At 41.7% G+C, this 23,514-nt stretch overlaps 1 protein-coding gene across 2 annotated transcripts in view; it reads right to left on the reverse strand.

The window, feature by feature from the left end:
- The window catches only part of FGF14 (fibroblast growth factor 14), a gene marked incomplete at both ends in the record, with an annotated part of 678,725 nt that extends 655,444 nt beyond the window's left edge, over positions 1-23,281 (reverse strand). For both annotated transcript variants that reach the window (XM_080689523.1, XM_080689521.1), the window contains one exon: positions 23,077-23,281. In XM_080689523.1, coding sequence (XP_080545649.1) covers positions 23,077-23,281 — 205 coding nt within the window. The remainder of the gene's footprint in view (positions 1-23,076) is intronic.
- Between the last annotated feature and the right edge of the window lie 233 nt (positions 23,282-23,514).

Here is a 23,514-nt window from a genome sequence, read left to right on the forward strand (position 1 = left end):
AAATAAAAATAAAAAGTATAAAATAGGTCTGGGAGTGTAGCCTGAAGGTTGAAGGGTTTCCAGGAACCCCAATACCACCAAAACAAACAAACAAACAAAAAAAAACCCTACCTTCTAAGTGAAGCAAAATAAATACTTGAAACTCAGACAATAGGACAGCTTTTATGGAAAGCTATATTTTTAAGTATTAACTTTCGCTTTTATTTTAGGATTATGTCTTCCAAATTCCAGTAATAAAAAACACTCATATGAGTTTCTTCCATATAAGTTAACCAATTTTAATCTTTAGGGAAGCCAACCTCAAGTCAGCAAATAAAATGTCAACATAAGCCATCTGCCCTTTTTTTTTAAGTCTTGCTCCTTAAAAAGACCAACAACAGATGAAAAACTAAACACATAAAACTAAAAATCATGACCAAAAGGACAGATTGCACTAATGTACCCTTTCTTTAAATGATATTATCATTGAGTTTGCGCCTGAACAAAATGGAAATTAAAAAAAAAAGATTGTATTAATTCTGAAGCTGTAGTAGCTGGAATCTGTCTCTTACACTGCTATCCAAATTATAAGGAATAAGTCAAATGCTTCTGCCATCAATAAAAATGCCTGTTGACTCTGTCAACATTCCCAGGCCCTCTCCTTTAGCCTGCTCTCCCTTCTGCAGCCTGTTCTCTTGTTTTCAGTTTCCAGCCATACACGAAAGGTACCACCCTGTCATTAGGCAGCCCAGGGCTCTCTGCTGAGCAGCGTGTACTTCTGCCTCCTCTACAGGTGCTCCCAAGATAATCCTCTCGCCATGGCCTCTCCTGGAAAAACCCGATGCAATAGAATTGAAAACAAATCAAGTTACCCAGTAGCCAAGGAAATATGAAATAACTTTAAATGAAACTACAAACACTCCAAAGTCTTATTTCTCCAACTGAATCATTTATGTTAAATATTCAATAGGAAACCAATTTTTTAATTAGATGACTGATGTTTGGAATCAGATCATCTCCACCTGGAAGTTTCTCTAAGCTGTATTTTCAGAGTACACTGGAATTACATGTATTCCAAAGGTATTCCCAAGAAAAAAGATAGTTATCTTGGATTTAATTGTATATAGATTTTATTACAGTTCGCTGTCACCTCACAGCAATATGTAGCTATCACAAGCCTAGTGGTACCAGCTGAGAGAAACATCCCCAGTGGCCTGACACCTGAGAGAGAAGCATGCTCACTGAATTCAACTTCCCTTCCACTCACGTCAGGTCACTCATTTGGGGCTCAGAGTGCTCCCCACAAGGCTCTGAAAGAAGCAAATTCAAGCTAGACTTCAAATATCTAGGTTACCTTTTCCCCTAAGGAAGAGAAGTGAATGACAGAGTCCAAAGTAGTCAAGAATAAAGGAAAGGGCTACAATTTGCATGCATAATAAAAAAAATCGACAGGCAGGCTATTTGCAGTGTGGAGGTGTGAGCGGAATCACTAAGGGCACAACTGGGACAGAAGCAGGTGGGGAGAAAGTTGTGGCAAGAAATCAAAAGCCCAACTGCAAACCCAAAGAAAAGGAAGACCCAGAAATCACTTAGCTGAACAACTCTGTGACGAGGTTGCCTTAAAATGTGTTTTTGTAACCGAGGTAAAAGCATCAAAGAATGGGAAAGACCCATAGAGTTTATTTCAGAGCTCATATTGCAGGTAGTTATTGTGCGGTGTGAGCGGCAAAGGAAAGATGATAAAAATGAAGTGAAATGCATATATTATAAAAGCCTAGAAGATATTTTTAAAGATTCATTTTGGTGTATCTCTCTGCATGACTAATACTCAACTTTATAAAACATAACACAAAAAGCAGAAAACAGTAATATTATAGGTCAGATACTTGACAGTGTTCTTTAAAAGGCCAAGAAAAGTGCTTATAGCCAGTCCTAGTGGGAGGGGGCAAAACAAAATGCTCTAGGCTCCATTAGGTCCCAAAGGCCTCTAAGTCAAAAACTGGTCAGGACATTGAGGTTTAGTGTTAGAATAAGCTCTTTCCTAGGCCTCTAAATATGTCAACTACCTTCAATCTTCATATAAAACCTGTTTTAAAAAGGTTTACCAGGAGTTTTAGGGCAGGGAAAATACTCCGCGTGATATTACAATGGTGGGTACACCATACATTCGTCCAAACCCATGGAACATTCAGCACCTATCGTAGCCTCGGTGATAACAGTGTGTCAGTGCAGGCTCATCAGTTGCAGCTAAGGGATTGCTGCGATGGGGGCTGTTGATAGCAGGAGAGGCTGTGCATGGGATGGGGCCGGGAATATGGGAAATCTCTATGCCTTCTTTTCAATTTTGCTGTGAACTTTAAACCACTGTAAAAAAATTAATTCCTTTAAAATAACAATTATTTGGTAAGCCTATGCCATTACCTTCAGATAAAAGCTTTAGAATACCATGCTAATGAAATCAAATACTAAATTTAACTAAGTCTTTCACCAAAGAATACAGGGAAGAAACTAACATTATTTCTGACAAAGATATAGGGTAGAAGAACTGAAGGATAAATGTCTACATGGGAGGTATTGCCATCATTGTTCTATCAATATATTATTTTCTAATCATTACAAATATACAGAGGTATTCTCTACTACCAAAAACAAAAAAAATCTAAACATACAAATTCCAACTAGGATTTTAATATTTAACTCCTAAATTCATACTATGCAAATATACTCTAAAGTGTATTAATTTGGCAAATCCATCACATGTCGGAAAGTATGAAGATAGAGAAATAGCAGAGAATTATCTCCATTTGATCTCCCTGTACACCTAGGCAAAGTAGATTCACACACACACCCCTACATATGCCTACAACTACCTACACAGAGAATGTAAATTTTAAGAATTTACTCTGTGTTTCTAGATACTAAATATGCATATAGAATAAAGCAAAAAGACATGCTAACACGCTAGCACATTCCTGTTAATAATCCTACCCTGCGCAAAAGTTTAGGAGACAACTTGATTATTTTCCTAACAAGTAAACAAGTGAGAACAGTGAAGCAAAATTCATCAAATATAATGAATTTCTCTGGCAATGTAATCGAAAATATATTTTTGATATCATAAAACAATAACTGTAACTTGGAGAGGAAAATTGCCATGTTTCTTAGAAAATAAAAATAACATATCTTCCAAAATTTTCACTGGTAATCCGGATAGGCTTCTTACAGTCTGACCCATGTCTCCTGAGACTCATCTTCCCTTTTGGTTACTTCACAAATGGTCAGCACTGCTCTTAATGTAATACTCTGGTTCAAACACAGATAAATGTCCCTTCTCTTAATTCTCCAGAGAAGGACAAGGCAAGGCTATAATATTTAAATAAAAATCAATTAAATACTTACATGTAGTACAAAGAAAATAACAGAATGTCATGGAACTGAATAATCTAGCATAGTTTACTTATTTTCAATTTAAAATTCAATATAGGAATGCCTCCTGACTCAGCACCCAGCCTGCCCCTAAAGCCCAATTATATCTAGCAACTTAAATATACAAACCCGAGGGACGTATGAAAGAGAGCATGGAGGTTCTCTTCCTGTCTTGGTAACCTCCGCTTACTTCTGGGGGTCAAGTTCATGTCTGCATCTTTGCTCAGACGATTAGCCCTAAGACTCCACCTGCTTTGGGAAAGGTTCTACCTATTTATAATAACAGAGTTTTAATCTCCTGGATTATACAGTGGTTTTTCTTTTCAAAAGCATAGTAAACTGTAGCAGAGAGGTTGCTCCATTACAACTTTATATGACATTCATATTATGTAGTGTTTAAGTTTTGCATGAGATGTTTAATAAGTGAATTAGAATGAATTTAAATAAAGGAAGTATAATTTACATCTCACAGTGAATCCTGACGTTTATGGCATTACCTTTTAAACTAAGTAGACAAATTAAATATAAATACAGTATCATATTGTCAGTAGACGAATGAAATGCCCATGTCCTAAAAATACGCACAGATAAGAAGAAGTGGAGTAATTTTGAATCAAAGATATAGATATAAAAATTGTTCATTCTGGTTCACTATCTACAAATAGTCTATTTGCTTTGGTCTCAACATTTGCGTTGTCTCAAAACTCATATGTGGAACCCTAAACCCCAATATAACAGTACTACTTTAGGAAATAATTAGGCCATGAGGGCTCTTTCCCCATGAGGATTAGGGCACTTTTAAAAGAGACTTGGGGAGCCAGGCATGGTGGCAACACTTGTAATCCCCGCACTTGGGAGATGGAAACAGGAGGATCGCGCACATTCGAAGCCAGCCGCACTGGCTTCAGAGACCCTGTTTCCAAATATATATATAGTCTGTGAGTGTATATATATATATGGTCTGTGAGTGTAGCCCAGAAGTAGAAGGGCTTCCAGGAACCCCAGTACCACCAAAAATAAATAAAAAATAAAAGAGACTTGGGGAAGCTTGTTCTTTCCTTCTACCATGTGTGGATACAGCAAGGAGGCACCATGTCCGGGTCAGAAAATCTCCCGGAGCCATTGAATCCTTTGGTAACTTGATGTTGGGCCTCCTACTTCCAGCACTATGGGAAATAAATTTCCACTGCTCATAAATACCTAGTCTAATGTATTTTGTTATAATGCCCTCAATGGTGTTAGATATATTCTATTTTAATTTCTCAAAAGTGTTTATACATTTCATAAGAGTATTAATTTTAAAAAGCTCTTATAGCCAGGAGTGGTAGCACACACTTGCAATCCCAGCATTCGGGAGGCTGAGACCTGAGGATCGCGGTTCACAGACAGCCTCAGCTACTTAGTGAGGCCCTCTGCAACTCAGTGAGACCCTGTTTCAAAATAAAGAATAAAAAATTGGGCAGGGGGTGTAGTTCGGAAGTCAAATGACTCTGGGTTCCATCCCCAAACCCGAAAAAAAAAAAAAAAAAAAGCTCCTAAATGAGATCCTACAATCCCAGTGCCTTCCTCTTATTCTCTCTCTTTTTTTTTTAATCTTTTTTCACTTCCTGGCCAAGAAGTAAATAGCTTTGCTTTATCATATACTTCTGCTAGAACATGCTTCCTCACAGGCCCAAAAGCATTGGAACCAATTGATTGTGGGCTAGAATTCCCAAATCTGTAACCCAAAATGTACCTTTCCTCTTTATAAATTGGTTCTCGCAGGTGTTTGTTACAGTGACACAAAGCTAACTCACATATCAATTTATCATCAAATGCTACCCAACGTCAGCCTTGGCCTCTTCATCCTGTGTGGAATACCTAGTCCAAATCTATCCCTAATTTGATCTAGTAATTAGAATATCATGGCATGGGGGGAAAGGGAAGGAGGATGGACCAGTTTATTTCTTCATTTCTACAAATATCACTTTTTTATCTTCAGGACTAACCATCCACAGCAACCTAGTTACCTTCATCCAATCTTCATCTCTAATCCCCTTAGAAAGATGAAGATGCTGTCTTATTTATGTATCATCTATGGGCTGACCACATTTTCAGATGTTGAATTCCATTTCTAATCAGAAATGGGAAATCATGCATTAAAACTGTTATAAAAAAACAATATTTTTTAAAGGACCAATTCTCAGATACTAAAATCTGAAATATCAGTTCTCAGTCATGATTTTCCATCTTTCCTAGTTATATTTTGCTGCAAGATAGTTCTCAAGTAACTTGTTAACCATGAAAACATTCTAGTATATGCCAACATATACTTTTTATATATTTAACTTTTATATATTTTGTATGTAAAATATATTCCAGGATATTCTAATAATATTTTGTTACTATATTTCTAGTGTTATTTACAAAGACTAGAGAGAGGAGAAATTTAGAATTTGCAGACAGGAAAAGTTATTTACAGGAACACATTTGAAATATTATCTATCATGTAGCAAATAAGAAAATAGTTTTAAAAATCTGTCTACTATATTGCAGGAAGAAGGACTACTAGAATATTGTACTTTGGTGGTACAGAGGATGATTTGTGTATGTGGTACTGGGGCATCCTACCTCAGAGCTATATGCCTGGCCTTTTTATTTTTTGTTTTAAAAACAGGGTCTTACTATGTTACTGAGACTGTCCTTGAACCTGTGATTCTCCTGTTTCAGCCTCCCAAGAACTGGAATTACAGACATGCATCACAACTCACAGCTAGATAATTAATTTTAATAAGGTAAAATTTGAATTTTATGTATCATGTCTGCTAGAAAGCAAATCAAGTCAAATTCTTACTCTCCTTGTACTTCCTGGTACTTATACTCTTAAGCTCTGTGGCTTGAAGTATGATGTTGTCTCTTTCTTAAAAGGCTACTCAGTGTCTTTCCCACCTGGCAACTCCTACATTTCTCTAGGACCTTTGCTAAAAGCCTTCCATGTCCTTCTTCTTGGGCCCTATGGTCCCAGAGTCATAGAATCCAGCTACCTATGTGATAGTACTGTCCCTACAATATCAATTGGAAAAAAATATTTAAATGTTACACTTGTAGATACCACAAGTCCACACATTTCTGTTTTATTAAAGCATCACTTCTAATCAAATTAGAGATCAGCCCACAAAGTGATCCAAGGTGATTAGTTTGAAGAAGGAGAAGGGTCTTAGAGTCAAGGTTGTTATCTTCTTTCTCCTTATCATTTAAAACATCTAAAGTAAAACTTATCAAGTTAAGGATCTAAAGTAAAACTACAATCAAAAATAAACAAAAAACAAGCAGGACAGCTTCACACCAGGGCCTTCCACACTCTGTTTCATAAAACTGATTAATAAGTAAATGTGAGCAATCGTGGTAGTTCTTAGAAGATTTTAATGTAAAAAATACCAGCAACTATTGTCAAGTACCACATACAATGGGAATCGATGAATGGATATCTTAAAAGCGCTGCAAGAGCCAACAGAAGTTGTTCAGAGTGTTTTTCATTTCCTTTCAATATAAAGAGATTAAAGAACTGTTGACTACATATTTGCCTTCATTTATTATTTTCTGTTTTTTTATATAATCTGTTGGTTCCTAGGAGAAATCATGGTAGCAGACAACACTGAAACTTACAGAAGTAGCATAGCATGATTTAAATATACCCGGTATTTGGAGATTACAAATTTTACTTTTGAGTTATGTTTGGCCTACTCATTTGTGAAAAGTTTAAAGTGTTGCTTATACCATACCAACCCATAAATACCAATAACCAAGGCTCTGACTAGTAGACCTGGTACAGAAAATAGACATATAGAAGAATGTCCTTTCTGGGCACTTCACCCTATGCTGCAGATCTCCACATCCAAATTTTATCTCATCAAAAGCTAACTGACAGCTGTGATATTAATTGGTGTGGATATTAAATATTATGTTTTAGTTTCAAACTCACAAATTTAAAGTTACAAAATATTAATTCTTTGGGTACTAAATCTACTTCTGAGGTTTTCTTTCTGCTTGCAAACTACCATTCATCTAAACCTTTCCTCAATGGCTCTTTTGGGTAAAAGATTCTAAGGGTCAACAGATAGGGTAAGAACACACACACCCAAGATTTGGCCACAAGCTATACATCTAGTATACAGCTATACCCATGATTACATTCAGCATGTTTAGTGCTTAAGGTCCCTTAAATTGGAAACGCTCAAACTGCAATCTAACCTGTAGGATACTCTGTTAACGCAGTATTTCACCTTTTAACAGCTCAAAATATAGACATTTGGGCACAATGTCATAATATAGAAATCAGAAAATAAATACAACATATATTACCTGAAAATCACTTTCCTGCCATATTTTGGAGTTCCTTGCACCTGTGCTGATTTATTTATTAGCAGTACCAACTTTTATTGATTTCCTTTCTTTTCTTATAATTCTTCAGTGGAGAGAGATAAGAATAGCTCCTAACAAAATATACAATAATATTTTAAAGTATTTCTACCAATTATAAATTTTAAATGACACAAAAAATGAATGGTCAAGGTTTATCTAATCATAAGACTGTAATACTGAAATGTAAAGCATTTTAGAAAAAGCTGTTATCAAGATGTATGTGCTTTGGAAGATAAAAAGTAAGTAAAAGAATAACATTAGAAGCCAGAGAGTGAACTGAATGACCCTAACTTCATCCCCAGGCTCTCTCAAATTTCAGTTAGTGGGCACCAGAGAGACTGAGAGAGAGGTGTGTGCCCATCCATATGACACCGGCTGGACCCAGATTCTGAAAGGGAATCTTTCTATGCAAAGGGTAGACATTTCACTTTTTTATTAAAATATATGCTAATGCAAAACATTCAGCAGGATTCAGACCCTTGGTATCTGCAGCTGTCTATTGCCTTTGCCCTAATTTGCAAAAATTTTGACTAAACCACTCACCCACTGAAATGAGAGAACTAGGTGTAAACTGCCAATGTTCTGCCACCACAGGATGCATACTACTGCTATCACCGCCCACAATGAACCCCTTCCCATTCTTGTACGAATTATCCTTGTGGCCCTGTAACTATCAGTCTTGGGAAAATATGATCTCTAAGTAAATTTCCTTGCAAGTAAGTGAATCACTCACAACTCATGATTATAAGGAACTGTTGGTTTCACTTTCAGAAATTTTGAAGAGCCATTAATAACTCGATTGCTTTTTAATTCTTTTACTGGTACATTGCAATAAGACTTAATCTTAGACTCAAATTCATACAGACAGACATGCACACAGGTCGTGGTATGATTCCCCTCACACCTTGGCATGGTATGACCCACCAGCTACCTCCCCTTCTCCATTCCAAACAGCTCGATTGGTAGTGATACCTTCATTCATGGACACAGCTCACAACCTAAAAACGTTTTCATTCACTAGTTTTTTCCTTTTGCCTCCCACCTCTTTCTCCCATCTCCCTCCCAGTATTCTAACTGGTCACTCTCCTAATTATTGAAAGTCCTCTGTGTTTCCGATTTTCTCTCTAGCTTCCACATGTGAGAGAAAATATTCTACTTTTGACTTTCTGCAACTGACTGATCTCAGTATCAACTGCTCTTATTCTAAGAAAAGTTATCCTCCTTAAAATATCATCTTATAAACTATGTGGCATTCTTAAGCATTAAAACACTTAGGGTGAAGATCTTGACACCCTAAAATGTAATTCAAATTTTCTAACAGAAGACAGTAGAAAGCCAAGATTATTTCCTGAAGCTGAACTTTAAACAAACTGTTCCTAATGCATATCTCCACACTGGTCACTGGAACATTTGACTACTACTTAGGCTAAAGTGGAACCTTGGACTTCTTGCAGAAGAAAAATGTTGTCCAAGTTAATGGAAGTCATCTGTATCCAAGCCAGCTGTGACATTTTTGGTTCTTCCCAGTTGTGGAGTTTCACTAGAAAAAATCTAGCTGCCAATAAATTGCTGCCTAGAAGAGTGCATAATTACTGCATATTACATCTTGAAGAAAATATCAAAAGCCATTTTCTTCTTAATGAAGAAAAGCCACCTTAGGCTGGGCATGGTGGTGCATGCTTGTAATTCCAGCATTCGGGAGGCTGAGACAGGAGGATCCGGGTTCACAGACAGCCTCAGCTACTTAGTGAGGACCTTTGCAACTCAGTGAGACCCTGTTTCAAAATATAGAATAAAAAAATAGGGCAGGGGGTATAGCTTGGAGATAAAATACACCTGGGTTCAAATGCCAGTACCACAAAAAAGCCACTTTAAGAAAAGTAGTCTCAAAGTATACAAGAAAATAGATTGTATATGCTCATCCAACTATCAACTACATGTAACAAGGACAGAAATGTAACCACCAGCCATATTTTTCTCTCTCACATTCTTAGCAAACGGTCTACGACATCAAAGAACAGACTGAGCCACCTTCCTGTGACCTACCACAGTGACCAGCGTGACTCCTGTGTCTCTCCTTTATAACTTTTACTTCACCCATCCTACACCCTCTGACCTAATTTTAGGACAGAGGGAGTAGTACCCTTCCTGGCCCATATCTTGATGAAGGCCTTTGATTTATCCATTCCTGATTACTCAGAAGTTTTCCTCATATCACACACCCAGAGCCATCCTTCCACCCAAGCTCCAGCTCCCATCTGCAACTGACAGAAGGACTTTCCCTCTGATTGCTTCATTACACAACCCCCCCCCCCAGTACCACCTCTCCTCGCAATCAGCTATACTAGTGACACTTTCTGACTGAAATCTTGTAATTCTCAATCATCTCAATCCCCCTTTTTGGAAACATTCTCTAGTTCCCTAATTTTTACACCTCTAGTTCAATTCCTTTGCCAGGCTTTCAGACGCCAAAATACGATTCCACTAACCCTCAAAAAAATATGATTCCATTTACTTTCTCACAAATCCCCATCATGCACCTCTTGCTCTATCCATAAATAATCCTGGCCTTTGACTTTCACATGCATTACATATTCTCCTAGCCGAGAGTCTTCTTATCTCTCCTGCCAATTGAAACATGCGTTAAAGAGTCAATTCAGGTCACACTTCTCTAAAAGATTTCCCTTTCTCCTCCTTTCATCCTAGATGGGTCACCTGGCAGAACTCAGCTCTAGTATTCTCTGTACATCTAATTGAAGGATTTATGGGTCAGGGCCTAAATCCTTACAGAACTTTTTAAAAAAAATAACTGAAGCTTGAACTCAGAGGTATTCTATTCCAACCTATACTCTCATTCCTATTTCATTTTGTATTTGGAAGCGAGGTCTCACTTGGTTACTGAGAGCCTCACTAAGTAGCTGAGGCTGGCCTTAAACCTGTGATCCTCCTGTCTCAGCTCCCAAGTACTGGGATCACAGGCGTGTGTCACCATCCCTGGCCCTTACAGGATATTTTAAGTCTCATTAACATAGGACATTTTTGTTATTTAAATATTGATAGGTTTTTCATATAGGATTATATATTCAGTTAATACGTGCTGATAGGCTTATCATAAACAGTCATATATTGTCTATCTTCTCAAAACCTCAAGATTATTTTAAAGATAATTTCCAAGTAATGGCTATTTCTCTACCCAGGCCATTTCCTCCTGCCTTGTAATGGCTTTTGTAGCAGTGTCTTTGCAAGGATATTTGCATAGCAAATTGCCTTGGCCTCTAGGAATAGTGCCTCCCTCCAGATTAAAGGACTCATAGGTTTTCTGAACACCTAGCACCTCCCTGCAGAGCCAGGATTAGGCAGCTTTACTAGAAGCCCTCTTTAGAAGTGTGGAAATTTCATAAACTGAAAGTTCCTTGGTTGTGACTCAAATCCACTGTGAACAAACTGGGTCACACCTGGATTTTGCCCCTAAAGGCTCAGGTGTGATGAGGGTGAGTGGTAGGAAGGTGAAGCTCACACTGCCCAATACACCCTGAGCCACAGAGCCCTTCTTCTCAGACCCAGGGGTCTCCTGTCTTCTGGCAGCGTCTATGTAACTGAGGCAGGCTAGTAAGCTCTGTAACCTGCAGCCCCTGACATAATGCTAACATAAACTCAGCCTGTGCCATTAGGAGATTCCAGTTTACAGAATAAAAGAGAAGCTATCACATCAATTCTACACATCTAACATGCAATGACACAGGTGAATCTCAAAAACAATATGTGGACTGAAAGAAGAAAACTCAAAAGTTGGAGGAGTTCCTAATTTAATATCATGAAGTTCTACTATAAGCTAAAGAAATCAGAATGGTGGTTGCTTCTTAGAGCAGGCGTGTGTAGGAACCGAATGAAAACAGAAGTTTCTGAGGTGATGGGAATGATCTTTATTGGGCTTCTGGTTACATTGATGCCCACAATTGTCAAAATACATCAAGTTGTAAAGAACTGTGAATCCTAATGTATGTAATTCATTTCTCATAATAGAGCATTAAGTGTTCACATCTCAACACTGAATGTGTTGCACTCCCTTTTAGTTTTAGGTCAAAGTGATTCACAGGAACACAAAGACAAATGTTGATCAATTTCACATGCATGCTGTTAAGTCTCCTTTTTAAAGAGACAGCTGCAATGCTGGAATGTAAGAGCATGTATTCTTGGAGTGACGTCACTGGACATATATCTCAATCCTTCATTTACTGACTAGAGTCTCAGAGGAACTTCCTTAAACTTTCATGCTTAGGATTCACAATTCTCACAGAAGTATAACAGAAGTTCCTACCTATAGTTTTGAGGACTAAATTCGGCAAATAAGCAGAGTGCCTAGCGTATAGAAAGCATTCTCTAAAAAATAACCATGCCTGTTACTTACCTATAGCATGTGATAGAACACAGGCTTCAAAATAATTTCAGGATTTAATGCAAAAGAGTAATACATTTTTAAAAATCTCATGAGTTAAATGTGCATCCATTAGTAAGAAAACTGGGTGATGTCAAAATAACCCCAAATCCTTTAATTACATAATCTTATAAGGCAATAGAGCCACATCATAGTTGATTTACATGTTACTAAGTACAGAAACTATTAAATCAAGTGAATGCCACTTTGGGCAAATATTTCTAGTTCAGACATGTGTCCATTTACTTTCTGACCGCTATGTATGCTGTTGTTGTGTGTGTGTGTGTGTGTGTGTGTGTGTGTGTTTGCCTATTTCTCCTCTTTCTCCAATGTAATACCTGTAAAAGTTGAAATTTCAATTGAATACTAACCCTGACCTGTCCTGAAGAATATATTCATGACAAAACTTTGGAAAGATATGACAAGAAGAAACATGTGAAGGAAGGACATGTCAAAGAGAATATTAACACAGGGAAAACAAGACAGAGGGGTGAATTCTCAGAAATGGAAAAGCACTGTGCTCTGGCGGGGGTAGAGGCTCAGAGCCGACTGACCGCACAGCTCTGCGTACCAGGCTATTCTCTATCTGTGGCACATACGCCACTGGACAGTGTCTCCACACAAAGGTATGTGGGTGACAGGTGTGCCAGACCCACCTCAGCACTGTGCCTTAAGATTATCCTCTAAAACTAGAAAAAAATTAGCAGTAATGACACAAAATGTTCATGCAAAGCTATGGCTTGTCCCCTCAGAAACCCCACTGGAATCTGATTGCCCTACTTCAGTTCTGGGAGAGAGGGCCATTGAGAGGTGACTATGTCCTGAGGACTCTGCCCTCCTGAATGGGTTGATCCATGCATGGAGTAGTGAGTGGGCTGCCTATCAAGGGAGTGGCTCTGTTATAAAAGTGAGCATTCTCTGGCTAGCTTGCTCTATTCATCACAGGATAACCTCCACCATGTTACCATGCAGCAAGAAAGCCTTTGCCAGATCCCATCTGGCGCCAGCACCATGTTCTTGGACTTACCAGCATCCAGGACCATGAGTTAAATCAACCTCTACTGGTTATTCAGTACCAAGCCTAGGTGTTGTACAGCAACAGAAAATAGACTAAGATACTCTACATCATGAAAATATCTCTAACACTTAGTGATCATTCATTTCTTGTGTATTTTATATGCTATTACACACTGTATACATGTATAGTAACATCACATGGTAACCCATAATACATAAAATGTTCATGTTTTTATGTGCCAGCTAAATAAAAATGTTAAAGTATTTCCCATATTTAATATCCATTATGTTTAAGATATAAGAAATTTTATTCTGCTTAATTGAGTTAAATATTTAACATAAGATAAAAATAATTAAGTTAATGAAAAATACAAAGGCTTAGGAATCAAGTCATTTAATAACAAGGAAGAAATCTGAGCATACTGGATTACTGCTTTCAGTCTGTCCCAATAGAAAAACACTGAAGCAAAATGATGGCAACTAGTGAGTGTTTAATTAAGAAACTGACTCAGGTCTCCTCGCAAGTGGGGTCCTTTCTTCACTTAAGAATTACAGCACCTGCTACACAACAGGGACACGAACTAAAGATGATGAATTTCAGCTTGTATGTGGTTACTACACACACACACACACACACACACACACACACACGGGAGGTTATTTTTGTTTTAGTCTTCTAGGCCTTCTTAGTTTTAATTTTCCTACTTTTCAAAGCACAACAACAGTATACCATGTGCTATATACAAGAAGTAGAAAGAACAGAGGTGACAATCCTAGCCAAGCTACACTGTGTCTAAGAGGCAGTATTTACTGAAAAGGGTACAGTGCACCTCAGTGATCCGCTGTAATTGTGCAGGCAAGATGTTAAAGAAGGGAAAAGGCATTCTAATTACAACTACATCCGCTTCTATTTAAAAGCAGGTGCATACACTTGCATATGTAAATTCAATAAAGTTCACACTTCCTTTTCTTTTCTTGCCAGACCTGAATAGTTAATCTGAAAACTTGCCTTTTGATTATGTTGCTTGATTCCTCAAACTGAACATAAGATTGTGCCCCAAAACACCTGCTATGGACAAAAGAATTGTATATAATCACACAAAAAGTCACTTTGGGTTTTCTTTACTGTAAAGCATTTTTCTCGTCTAGAAAGATTTCTGGATTTGAAGTCAAGAAAAATCAAACTCTTTATCCCAGGGAAACTCTTCTATAACTCCTTATTTTAATTTTGATCTTTTGATAGCAAGTCAAAAGTTTCTGACTTGCTATTTAAGTTTCCTCGGCTTCTCAATATGAGTAGTCTGAGGTTTTTACTACATTTCAAGGAGAAGTGAAAATATTGAAAAATGGCCAAAGGATTATAGCATCAACAGGAGTTAACCCAATCAAAAAGCAGTAGGCAGAACTTCTAGACTTCTCTTTTAGCATCCCAAACTCAAGCTGGCTGCCTTGGTGGGTTTTACTTCCTTTCCTGTACCTTATTTTGGATCTGGTCATAATTCACTATGCAAGCTGCTTCCTCTACTATGGCTTTTCTACCTTCAATTTCACCCACCTCTCAGCTATTTACCACTCTATGGCCATAATGGTTAACTAAAGGGTAAGTCTGATTATGTCAAGGAAACACAGGACCTATTCTGGACCACCTGCTAATAGCACCACCTGGCCCCCCCAGAGGAACATTCTCCTGTTCCCCGGGTGTACTCGCATTTCTTTGTACACATCACACACTCTCGTGCCCCCAAATCTTAAAAGTATGCTGTTCGTTTTCTCTTGACAGCCTACCCAGTTACTCGTCATCCCCATGTGCCTAACTCCAAGTCATATTTCACAAGTCATACATTTATTCCTTCCAGTAAGCCTTCCACGCCCTCTTCTTTGGCCCTCAAGTCCTGTGTCCACCTCCAGCTCATAGCTATGCCACACCATGAGATCGGATCCAATTCCTTGTCTCTCCTGCAGATTCCTCGAAGGAAGAATTCTTCACCCCTGTACTTTCGGCATCAAGTTGGGACACAGTAACACTTAAGTGTTTACTAAGTTTAAAGAGATTGTAGTTGTCATTCAGTTAACAAAGAGCATGCGATCCTAAATGAAAGACTCCATAAATTTCAGAATTGCAATGGGCCCTGAAAACAATCTTTCTCTGCTTAATTGAAAAAAAAATAAACTTTCAAATAGGATCAAAAGCTTAGGTGATTTTTCCCAGTAGCCTAAAAGATGACAGAAGGAAAATCTAGCCAGTGTAGATGGGCCCCTTGTCCCTCAAAACTGCTTAGAAGTCTCTACAGGAAAGACATCTAGGGAATAAAAGGGAAATGGTGGGATGCCATTTATTTCGGCTCGAACCGTTCTTCCCTGCGAAATGGTTGAGGAGCTTTCCACAGTGTCACAAGGAAACCGAGTGTCCCTTCATCCCAGGCTCAAATCAGCATTTGTACCTATAATTCCAAAATTCACTTGTGGGACATTCCTCTACTGGGAAGAGGTCTCCGAGATACTTGTGAAAGGAGCAGGTTGTCTACAGTCTTTAAAGGGTTCCTCTCTCTGATGGCCTGATTTTAGACTCCAATTGCAATGCACAGTCGACATAATCCGGGAGGGGAAGAAAGAGGAATACGGGTGTGAATGTTTTAAGAACCTAGAGGATTAGAGCTGGGGCTGACATGACATTCTTTCTTAACAGTCCTCTTGTTAGGCCCAGAAAGACCGCTGGAACCTGCGCAGGGTCTCCGGGCAGCCAAGGAGGAGGACAGACCACCGCTGGACTCCCGTCCTCCGACCCAGGCCTGGCAGAGACCCGAGCACAGCGCGGTCCCACACCCCTGCTCCATCCCTTTAAACCATCCCGGGGCCAGAGCTGGCGCTGGGGGGCGGGACAGGCGGAGGAGCCACCTGTGGGCTGGGACCAAACTTCCATCCCGGCCTTGAGTCCCCCAGGCGCTGGGGGGCCGCTCCCTGCCGCCACCGAGACCCGCGATGGACCCGACATCCCCGGAGCAACCCAGAGCCAGAAGCCCCGAGCGCAGCGCGGTTTCCATAGCAACGGCTGCGTGGGGGCCAGGGGACGCTCCCGAGGTCAGAGGTCATCTCCGTGGCAACGAAACTTCCCGAGCTACGGCAGCTCCGCTGGGTCCCTTCCGCCCGCCGCATTGCGTAGCGGAGCCCCCAGCGCCCCAGCGGACGAGCGGGTGACAGGTGCCCGGGAGCGGGGCGGCGGCGGGGCTGGGCACGCTGGCCGCCGGGCACGCCCGGAGAAAGCCTGTCCCTCGCCTCTCCGGGGCTCAAAGAGTCTAGACTCCGAAGCCAGCTCCGCCAGATTACCAGGGGGCTCCATGTCTAGCAGTGCTGCAGCATTGGCCGGCTCGCAGCTTTGCAGAAAGCATATAATGATACCGATCCCTGGAACCCCAAAGACCCCTCTCCAAAGCCCTGACTTCCACCAAACTTTCTCGTCTCCCATGCACTCTGGACCACTCAGCCCCAGACCTCAGAGACCCAGCACCCTCCACCTTCCAAGAGAATCCAGAAAGGAAGTGAAATAGACCTGGGCAGTGGTTGGAAAGGTGGAGGGCTCTGAAGTTGGAAGATGACTGCTTTAAAACTGAGAAAATATACATTAAAGGGAGAACTGCTTTCAGGGGCCAGAACTCCAGAGGTTCTGTATATTATGAACCCCCCCATCCAACCCCAGAATAAAAACATGCCACAAAGGAGGGCCCTGGTTACTATTCTCAGAAAGAGGGAGTCCAGAGAAAAAGAACAGGTCACTCAACTTTAGCAGGAAAAAAAAAGAGAGAGAGACGAAAATTAAAGGAAATGAAGCGGCCCTGGCAGATAAGAACCCAATTGTGCCCTAATATTTGCGGTTTTAAGGCTGAGTCTACCAAAAGAACAAAATGTGACTGGCTCTTTAGGTTGTATTTTTGAGACAGGTTCAACTATGAAAATGGACTGCAGGCCTCAAGCTTTGCTTATAGAAGGAAGGAGATTATAAAATATGGGCGTGGAATGTTTGCATACAGTAGTGCAGGTTGTCTGTTATGGCGGAAGAAGAACCAGACATTAAGGCCACTAACACTTCTTTCTTTTTTGTTTATCATTTAGATGCCAAATACTCACTTGATCCTGTTGGAAAAGAATCAGCAGTGAGTGAACTTCAAGCGTTCCCTTTTGCAAAGATGGCTATGTTTCACCATTACTTCATTTTACTAAAGTGTATTGAGAACATGATCCGTGACTCCTTTTTGAAGGAGGTAGTGCCCAACAGCTGTTGGTGATTTTCTTAGTGTTAGTTGATCAGACAAATAAAATGTTCAGTGATCTCTCTAAAACTTCTGTTTGTTATTCTATTCCTCCTTTGGCCTTCAAATATAGGAAATCTTCCCCATTCCTCTTTTCCCTTCCTCATCTTACTTTATATGTTCTGACTTAAGGCAACAGATTTGTTGTAATAATTAGAAAAAAATATACAGGAAAAAACATCCGGACATCATCATTTCTTCAAAAGCTAAAATGAAACATATTATTATATCTCTAAATATATATTGAGGGACTGAGAAGTCCTCTCAGAAAATTTCTTTCCGTGCCCAGGTTCAACTTAGAGCTAAAATCTGGTACATGGCACAAAAGTAAATCCTAAGAAAACCACACAGACTGCAGCCCTGGACAGGTGAATCTGGAAGGAGGGATTTCCCCGACCTTCAGTCCCTGCTGAGGGTGGGACTGAGTTGGGCTCGAGGGTTTTTATACAGGCAAACTACAAGGATGTATTTCAGACTCAGCAGAGGGGGTCCTGCTGTCCTGTCCAAGCCTCTTTCCTGATTCCCCTTAAAGCATAAGAAACTATTTTGAATAAATGCTTCCATTTTGAGACATCCGCATGGTATTTATAAAGGACTCATGAGTCGATTTGAGCGAGGTATGATACCAGAATGTGAAAACACTAGTTATTGTCCTTGTTACCACAGTATAAGAACACATCCCAAAAGTCTCCGATCCTTGTGTTGCTAAACACGGAAGACCGGGTACAAATACTTTTAAGGAGTGGAGTGTTTCACCATGAGAAATATGAAGTATAGAATTAGCTTTAGCACTTCTGAAAGCAATGCATCATTAAACAAACCTTCTTGGCTATGGATACTAAGATGAGAACAGGCTGCAGGTGGGGGCAGCCAAGTCGCTTTCATTGTTAAGACTGAGTTTAGATTATTGTGCATTGGATTTGACACGTGTTACCTTAGAAATAAGTTTTTAAAAAGGAGATCCCACTTTTCCAACAAGGTGATACTTGGAAGCCTATTTAAAATGCCCTGGTTTGGTTCACAGAGCGGCGCTGCTGAGCAGGACTCACTTCGCTAAGTCAGTAGGGAGAGCTTCCTGGGCAGAGTCCAAGGCCAACTCATGTTACCTGGGATGGGATCGCACTCGGAGGCCAACCGTGTGAGCAACACCACCTGACACCTGTTAGGTCTTCTAGTCACACTGTGGGAATATGGTGTCTTCACTTGCTACATATGCGGTGTTTTGAAATGCCGATCTTATGGCCCATGTGTGGCTCATCTGAATCTACAAGAATCCAGAGTGAGTCGGCAGGCTGAGAAGAAGTAAAATGTGCTTTCTTTTTTTTTTTTTCTTCCCTCTCTCCCTGTTGCCTCATTTTAAAAGCCATGAAAGCCCTACATGTAAAACAGCTAACTTTTTTAAACAATGCATATTTAAATGAGTAATAGTAGCATGCTAGGTGTTTTGGGTACCTTTAGCAGCTAGAACCCCTTAATAAAAGGCAAAAGAGAGCTAAAAGGCACCCACCCAAAAAAAGAGAAAATAGAAAATGCTAAGAGAAGCCGGGCGTGGTGGCACACACTTGTAATCTCAGTGCATGGGAGGCTGAGACAGGAGGATCACACAGGTTCGAAGCCAGCCTCAGCTACTTAGTGAGGCTCTCAGCAACTCAGTGAGACCCTGTTTCCAAATAAAGTATAAAATAGGTCTGGGAATATAGCCCGGAGGTAGAAAGCCCCTGCCCCCCTCCCCAGTATCACACACAAAAAAATAGAAAATGCTAAGAGAACCTACCAAGCCCAGCTTGTTCCATTGCAAAGTTTCATGGCGGGGGGTGGGGGGGAGAAGGGAGAAGAGGAGACTGAGCTTAGAGGAGGAGAGGCTCAGACATTCTCAGAGTGCTTAGCAAAACCAGATCTAGGAGATTCTCTTCGTACCTACCCTCACTGCCATTGCCGTACACACTCAATTAAATTCTCCTTGATCTTGGTGGATCTTAAAAATCAGTGTTTTCCAAAACCCTAGCAAGCTGTCTTGGTTTGAGGGTCCTTTGAGAGTCTGGAGCTTCATATCCTTGTTTTATATTATGCCTGAATAGACAGCACTGACATGACCTTAGTACTTATTTTATGGTGGACTTTCTCTCTCAACCACGTTCTTTCCTTATCATCATTTGCTTCAAGACCAGTGACCTAGATTATTTTCCAAACCAGCTTGTTACATATACTGGCCAAACTATGATACTGGTTCCAAGAAATCTACTAAGCCTCCTCCAGGCAAAATAAGTGTGATGGACTGAGTATTCCTTCTTTAAAGATTTGCAGTCACCTTGCATGACTCCTATAGGAAAAGTTGCATTAGGTATTATTTATTATAAATGCACAGCTATTGTTCTACTGGGAAGTAAGGAAAGTAGGACATTGAAGTCTGTGTGTGTGCGTGTGTGTGAGTGTGTGCATGTGTGTGTGTGTGTGTGTGTGTGTGTGTGGTCTCTGATAATAGTTGTCCTGTAAAATATTAGTTACTTTAAGAAGCTATTAAATTGACTTTATATCCAGGATTTTTAAACTTTTGCAATTTATTTTGAAAACTATATACAGCAAGATATATTCTGCGTTTTCTTTTCTAGTTAAATTTTATAGAAAAACAACTGCCAAATATGACAAGTTATTATGAAGCCAATGAACAACTTTGGGGTAGATGTAACTCGCCCTTGAATTCATACTCCTGTTATCTGCTTCTTTTCACACCAACCTGATTATAACGCATTGGTTCTGAACATCCTTCCAAGGAGCCCCAGGACCAAACTCTGTATACTTGTTGACAATTTTTTAAAAAATTGAGAATGAACAGCAAATTACTTCATAATTCACAGAAATTGAGGAGAAAACGTAATCTAATGTTTAGCTCTGAAATCATAAAAGGTGCTTACACCACATTTACTGGTACTTGACAGTATTCTGTGAAGCTGCTTACTTTGGGATCAAACTAAGCTAACTGTCCTCTTTTTAGATTTAAGATAACATAATAGGTAGTAGTCAATCTGTTCTTCTCGGTCTTAACAGTTAAGAGGATTTTAGTCTTTGTTTTATTTTAACCACCCAATTAACTTCTTAGTTGTACTGCTATCTTGGGATCAAAAACCTGCAAATGATTTTAGGCTTCATGTTAATAGCAGAAAGAAAATGGAACTCGCCAGATATAGCACTGAAGAGACTAGGCATGAATTGGACTCAAACTTTTAAGGCAAAACTTTTAAAAGGCAAGATGAATGGAGACACACACACACACACACACACACACACACACACTATACACACTATTTTTTAAAAAATCTACCAAATGCTCTGGCCCCAGGTTGGAACCTGAATCCCTGGCTATTTGAGACTTAACTATCCTATGAGAAGAGTCGGTGACGTGAACACACCTAGAGTTAACCCATCACTACACGAGTGCCCCGTGAGCATCAGCTGCAAACTGCAGCGCTCTAAAGGGACTGTCAGTTGTTAAACACCTTCGGAGACGCCTTCGAAGGGGAGGGGCAATCTAGTCCAGAGAGATGAAAGTGGGTGGGGTGGGGGGAAGAGTAATAAAAAGATTATGAGTCGTGCAGATGGAGGAAAATGTTTCCAGTAAAATTGTTCACAAAAGACATTTTTTTAAAAAAAGGCCTGAAAAACACTGTGTGGCTGAATTATTTCCAACTGTGAGGCGTTAGGAAGGACCAGCCTCAAGGTCCCTAGACAAAGGGGCCAGTCTAAAAACAACGCTTTGACAAGAGTATTCCTTTCTCAGAAGGGAGCCAAAGCTTTTCACAGAAGGAAGGGTCGAAGCCTCCCCGTTTTGACTGTGCGAAGTAGAAGTAAGTAGTAAGCCCTCCCCTCGCAGCCACAGCCTGTCCCACTTTGGAGCCTTGCAAAGGGCCTTGCAGATGGAGGCTGCTTGGCTTGAACCAAGCATCAGCAAGTGTCAGGTTGGATGCCCAGGGCTTGGGGTGCGCCTACGAGTTGGAAATGTGACTGCCAAGGTGGTCAGGCTGCTCGGAGTTGCTAGATGCTGAGGAGTTAAGCGACAGAAGGGTAAAAGGCCAGGGGGACAGAGTGCGGGGTGCCTGCGGGGAGCAGGTAGACGGCATGGAGAGCTAGACCAGAGGGACCCGGGTTCCAGGACAGATACCAAGTCCACTGCAGCACGGAGCCGGAGCCTGCCCAGCTGCCAAAGGCTACTTCCCAAGTCTCCACCGCCACCCCAGGATCCCAGCGGGGGAGACCGCCGGTCTGGACGGTCTAACAACTCGAGTTTCTTTGCCCCCTTGCAGCAGAAGCTGCGGCCGCCAAAGATGCTCGGCTCCACACCCACGGCCTGCATCCCCGCCCACCCTCGCCTCCTCCTCCTCCTCCTGCTCCCGGGCTCCCGCCCGCGGCAGCCCCCTCGAGCGCCCGCCCGCCCAGCGTCGCTGCATTTGCAAAGTTCAGCGGCTGGGAGCGAACAGACACTTGCTGCCCAGCCCCGGGGATGCTGGGTGCCAGCGAGGCCCCTGGCTGAGCTCCGCGCCAGGGCGGGCGGGGAGAGCAGTGATCTACAGCTCCGCAGTGCTCCAGCCTCCAGCACCCGCGGCCACTGCGGGACTGGCGATCCCCTGCCCCGCCCGCCCCTCCCACCCTCCCGCGGAGCCGAGGCCGGGATGCTCAGCTGCGCTGCTCGCAGCCTCCTCGCTCGCCCGCCCGCGCTGCCGCCGCCGCCGCCGCCGCCACGCCGCCCTCCGGCCTAGACACCTCGGGTCACTTTGCGCCGCCGCCGCCCCCAAAGCCTCAGACCGAAAGGCGGGGAAGTGAACCCCAGGACCGGGCTCCCCAGCCGCCTACATTTGCATGTCTTATGTAATGCACTGCAAGTTTCCCGGTTGGAGCCCTTTGGAATGGGGCACCCGATCACCCGGAGGCTAAAAGCGAGGACCCCCGGCCGGGCTCGTCCCCTCCCCAGGGACCCCGACGCGGGGGGTTGACAGTGCTTTTTAAAGCGGGGGTTAGATGACAAATACTAGAGGGGCTGGGCTTGTCTTCCCGTCCCGGGTTCCCTCCCTCCCTCCCTCCAGGCAGAAGCAGCCCGGCCCCGGCGTGTTGGCGGAGGCCGGAGGTGGAGGCCGAGGCCGACTCGGGCGTCCGGGCTATGGGGGAAGGTGGCTGCGGGGGCTGCCGGGAGCTGCGCCGCCAGGGAGGGGGCCACTTTTACTTTGTTAAAGGTGAAGGAGCCTAGGCGACCCAATACATTTAGGGCGGGGGGGGGGCGAGAAGTTTACCCCTCCCTCCTAGCGATGGATCGTGTCACAGCCAAGCGAGCTGGTATGGTCTTGGGGTTCACAGACGCGGATCCAGCTGATACTTTGCTTTTTCATGCAACACCTCTATAGCAGCCCTGTCCTGGGTTACTGGTACGTTTCCCCCGCCTTCCTGCAGAGCAGAACTGCAGACCTAGCTCGGTGAGCAACAGACAGGTTATTAGGAGAAACCGAACACGATGCGTGTTTTGCTTACCAGTTGGGTTCTTGTTTTTCTTAAGACTCTTGCCACAAAGACACTGCAGCATATGCGTTCCTTTGCTGAAAATGTTCCAAAGAAACCACATGGATTTGGGCGACAAGCAATCCAGCAGCTTAGACACTCTGAGAAACGAGAGGTCCTTGCGGTTGCATAATAATAATTTGAAATCAGTTCTGAAGAGGGGCACCGGTTTTACCATAGGAAAAACGATAATATTCGGGATCTTCTCCCAGTTTTTTCCCCTCACGTGGTATATTTCTTGGAGACTTCTCAGTGATTGTTTTTTCTCGGCCAGGGTGAATGATTTATCCTCTCCGATCACCACTGGATTAGAACAGAAGGGTTGGCAAAAAAATCCTTTTTCAGCATGAAGCCAAACACAAAGGCAAAGAAATCCCAACAGAGACCAAAACTAACCAGGGAGAACAGTAA

The sequence above is a fragment of the Muscardinus avellanarius genome (genome assembly GCF_963383645.1).
Source record: "Muscardinus avellanarius genome assembly, chromosome: 2".
Classification (NCBI taxonomy): domain Eukaryota; kingdom Metazoa; phylum Chordata; class Mammalia; order Rodentia; family Gliridae; genus Muscardinus; species Muscardinus avellanarius.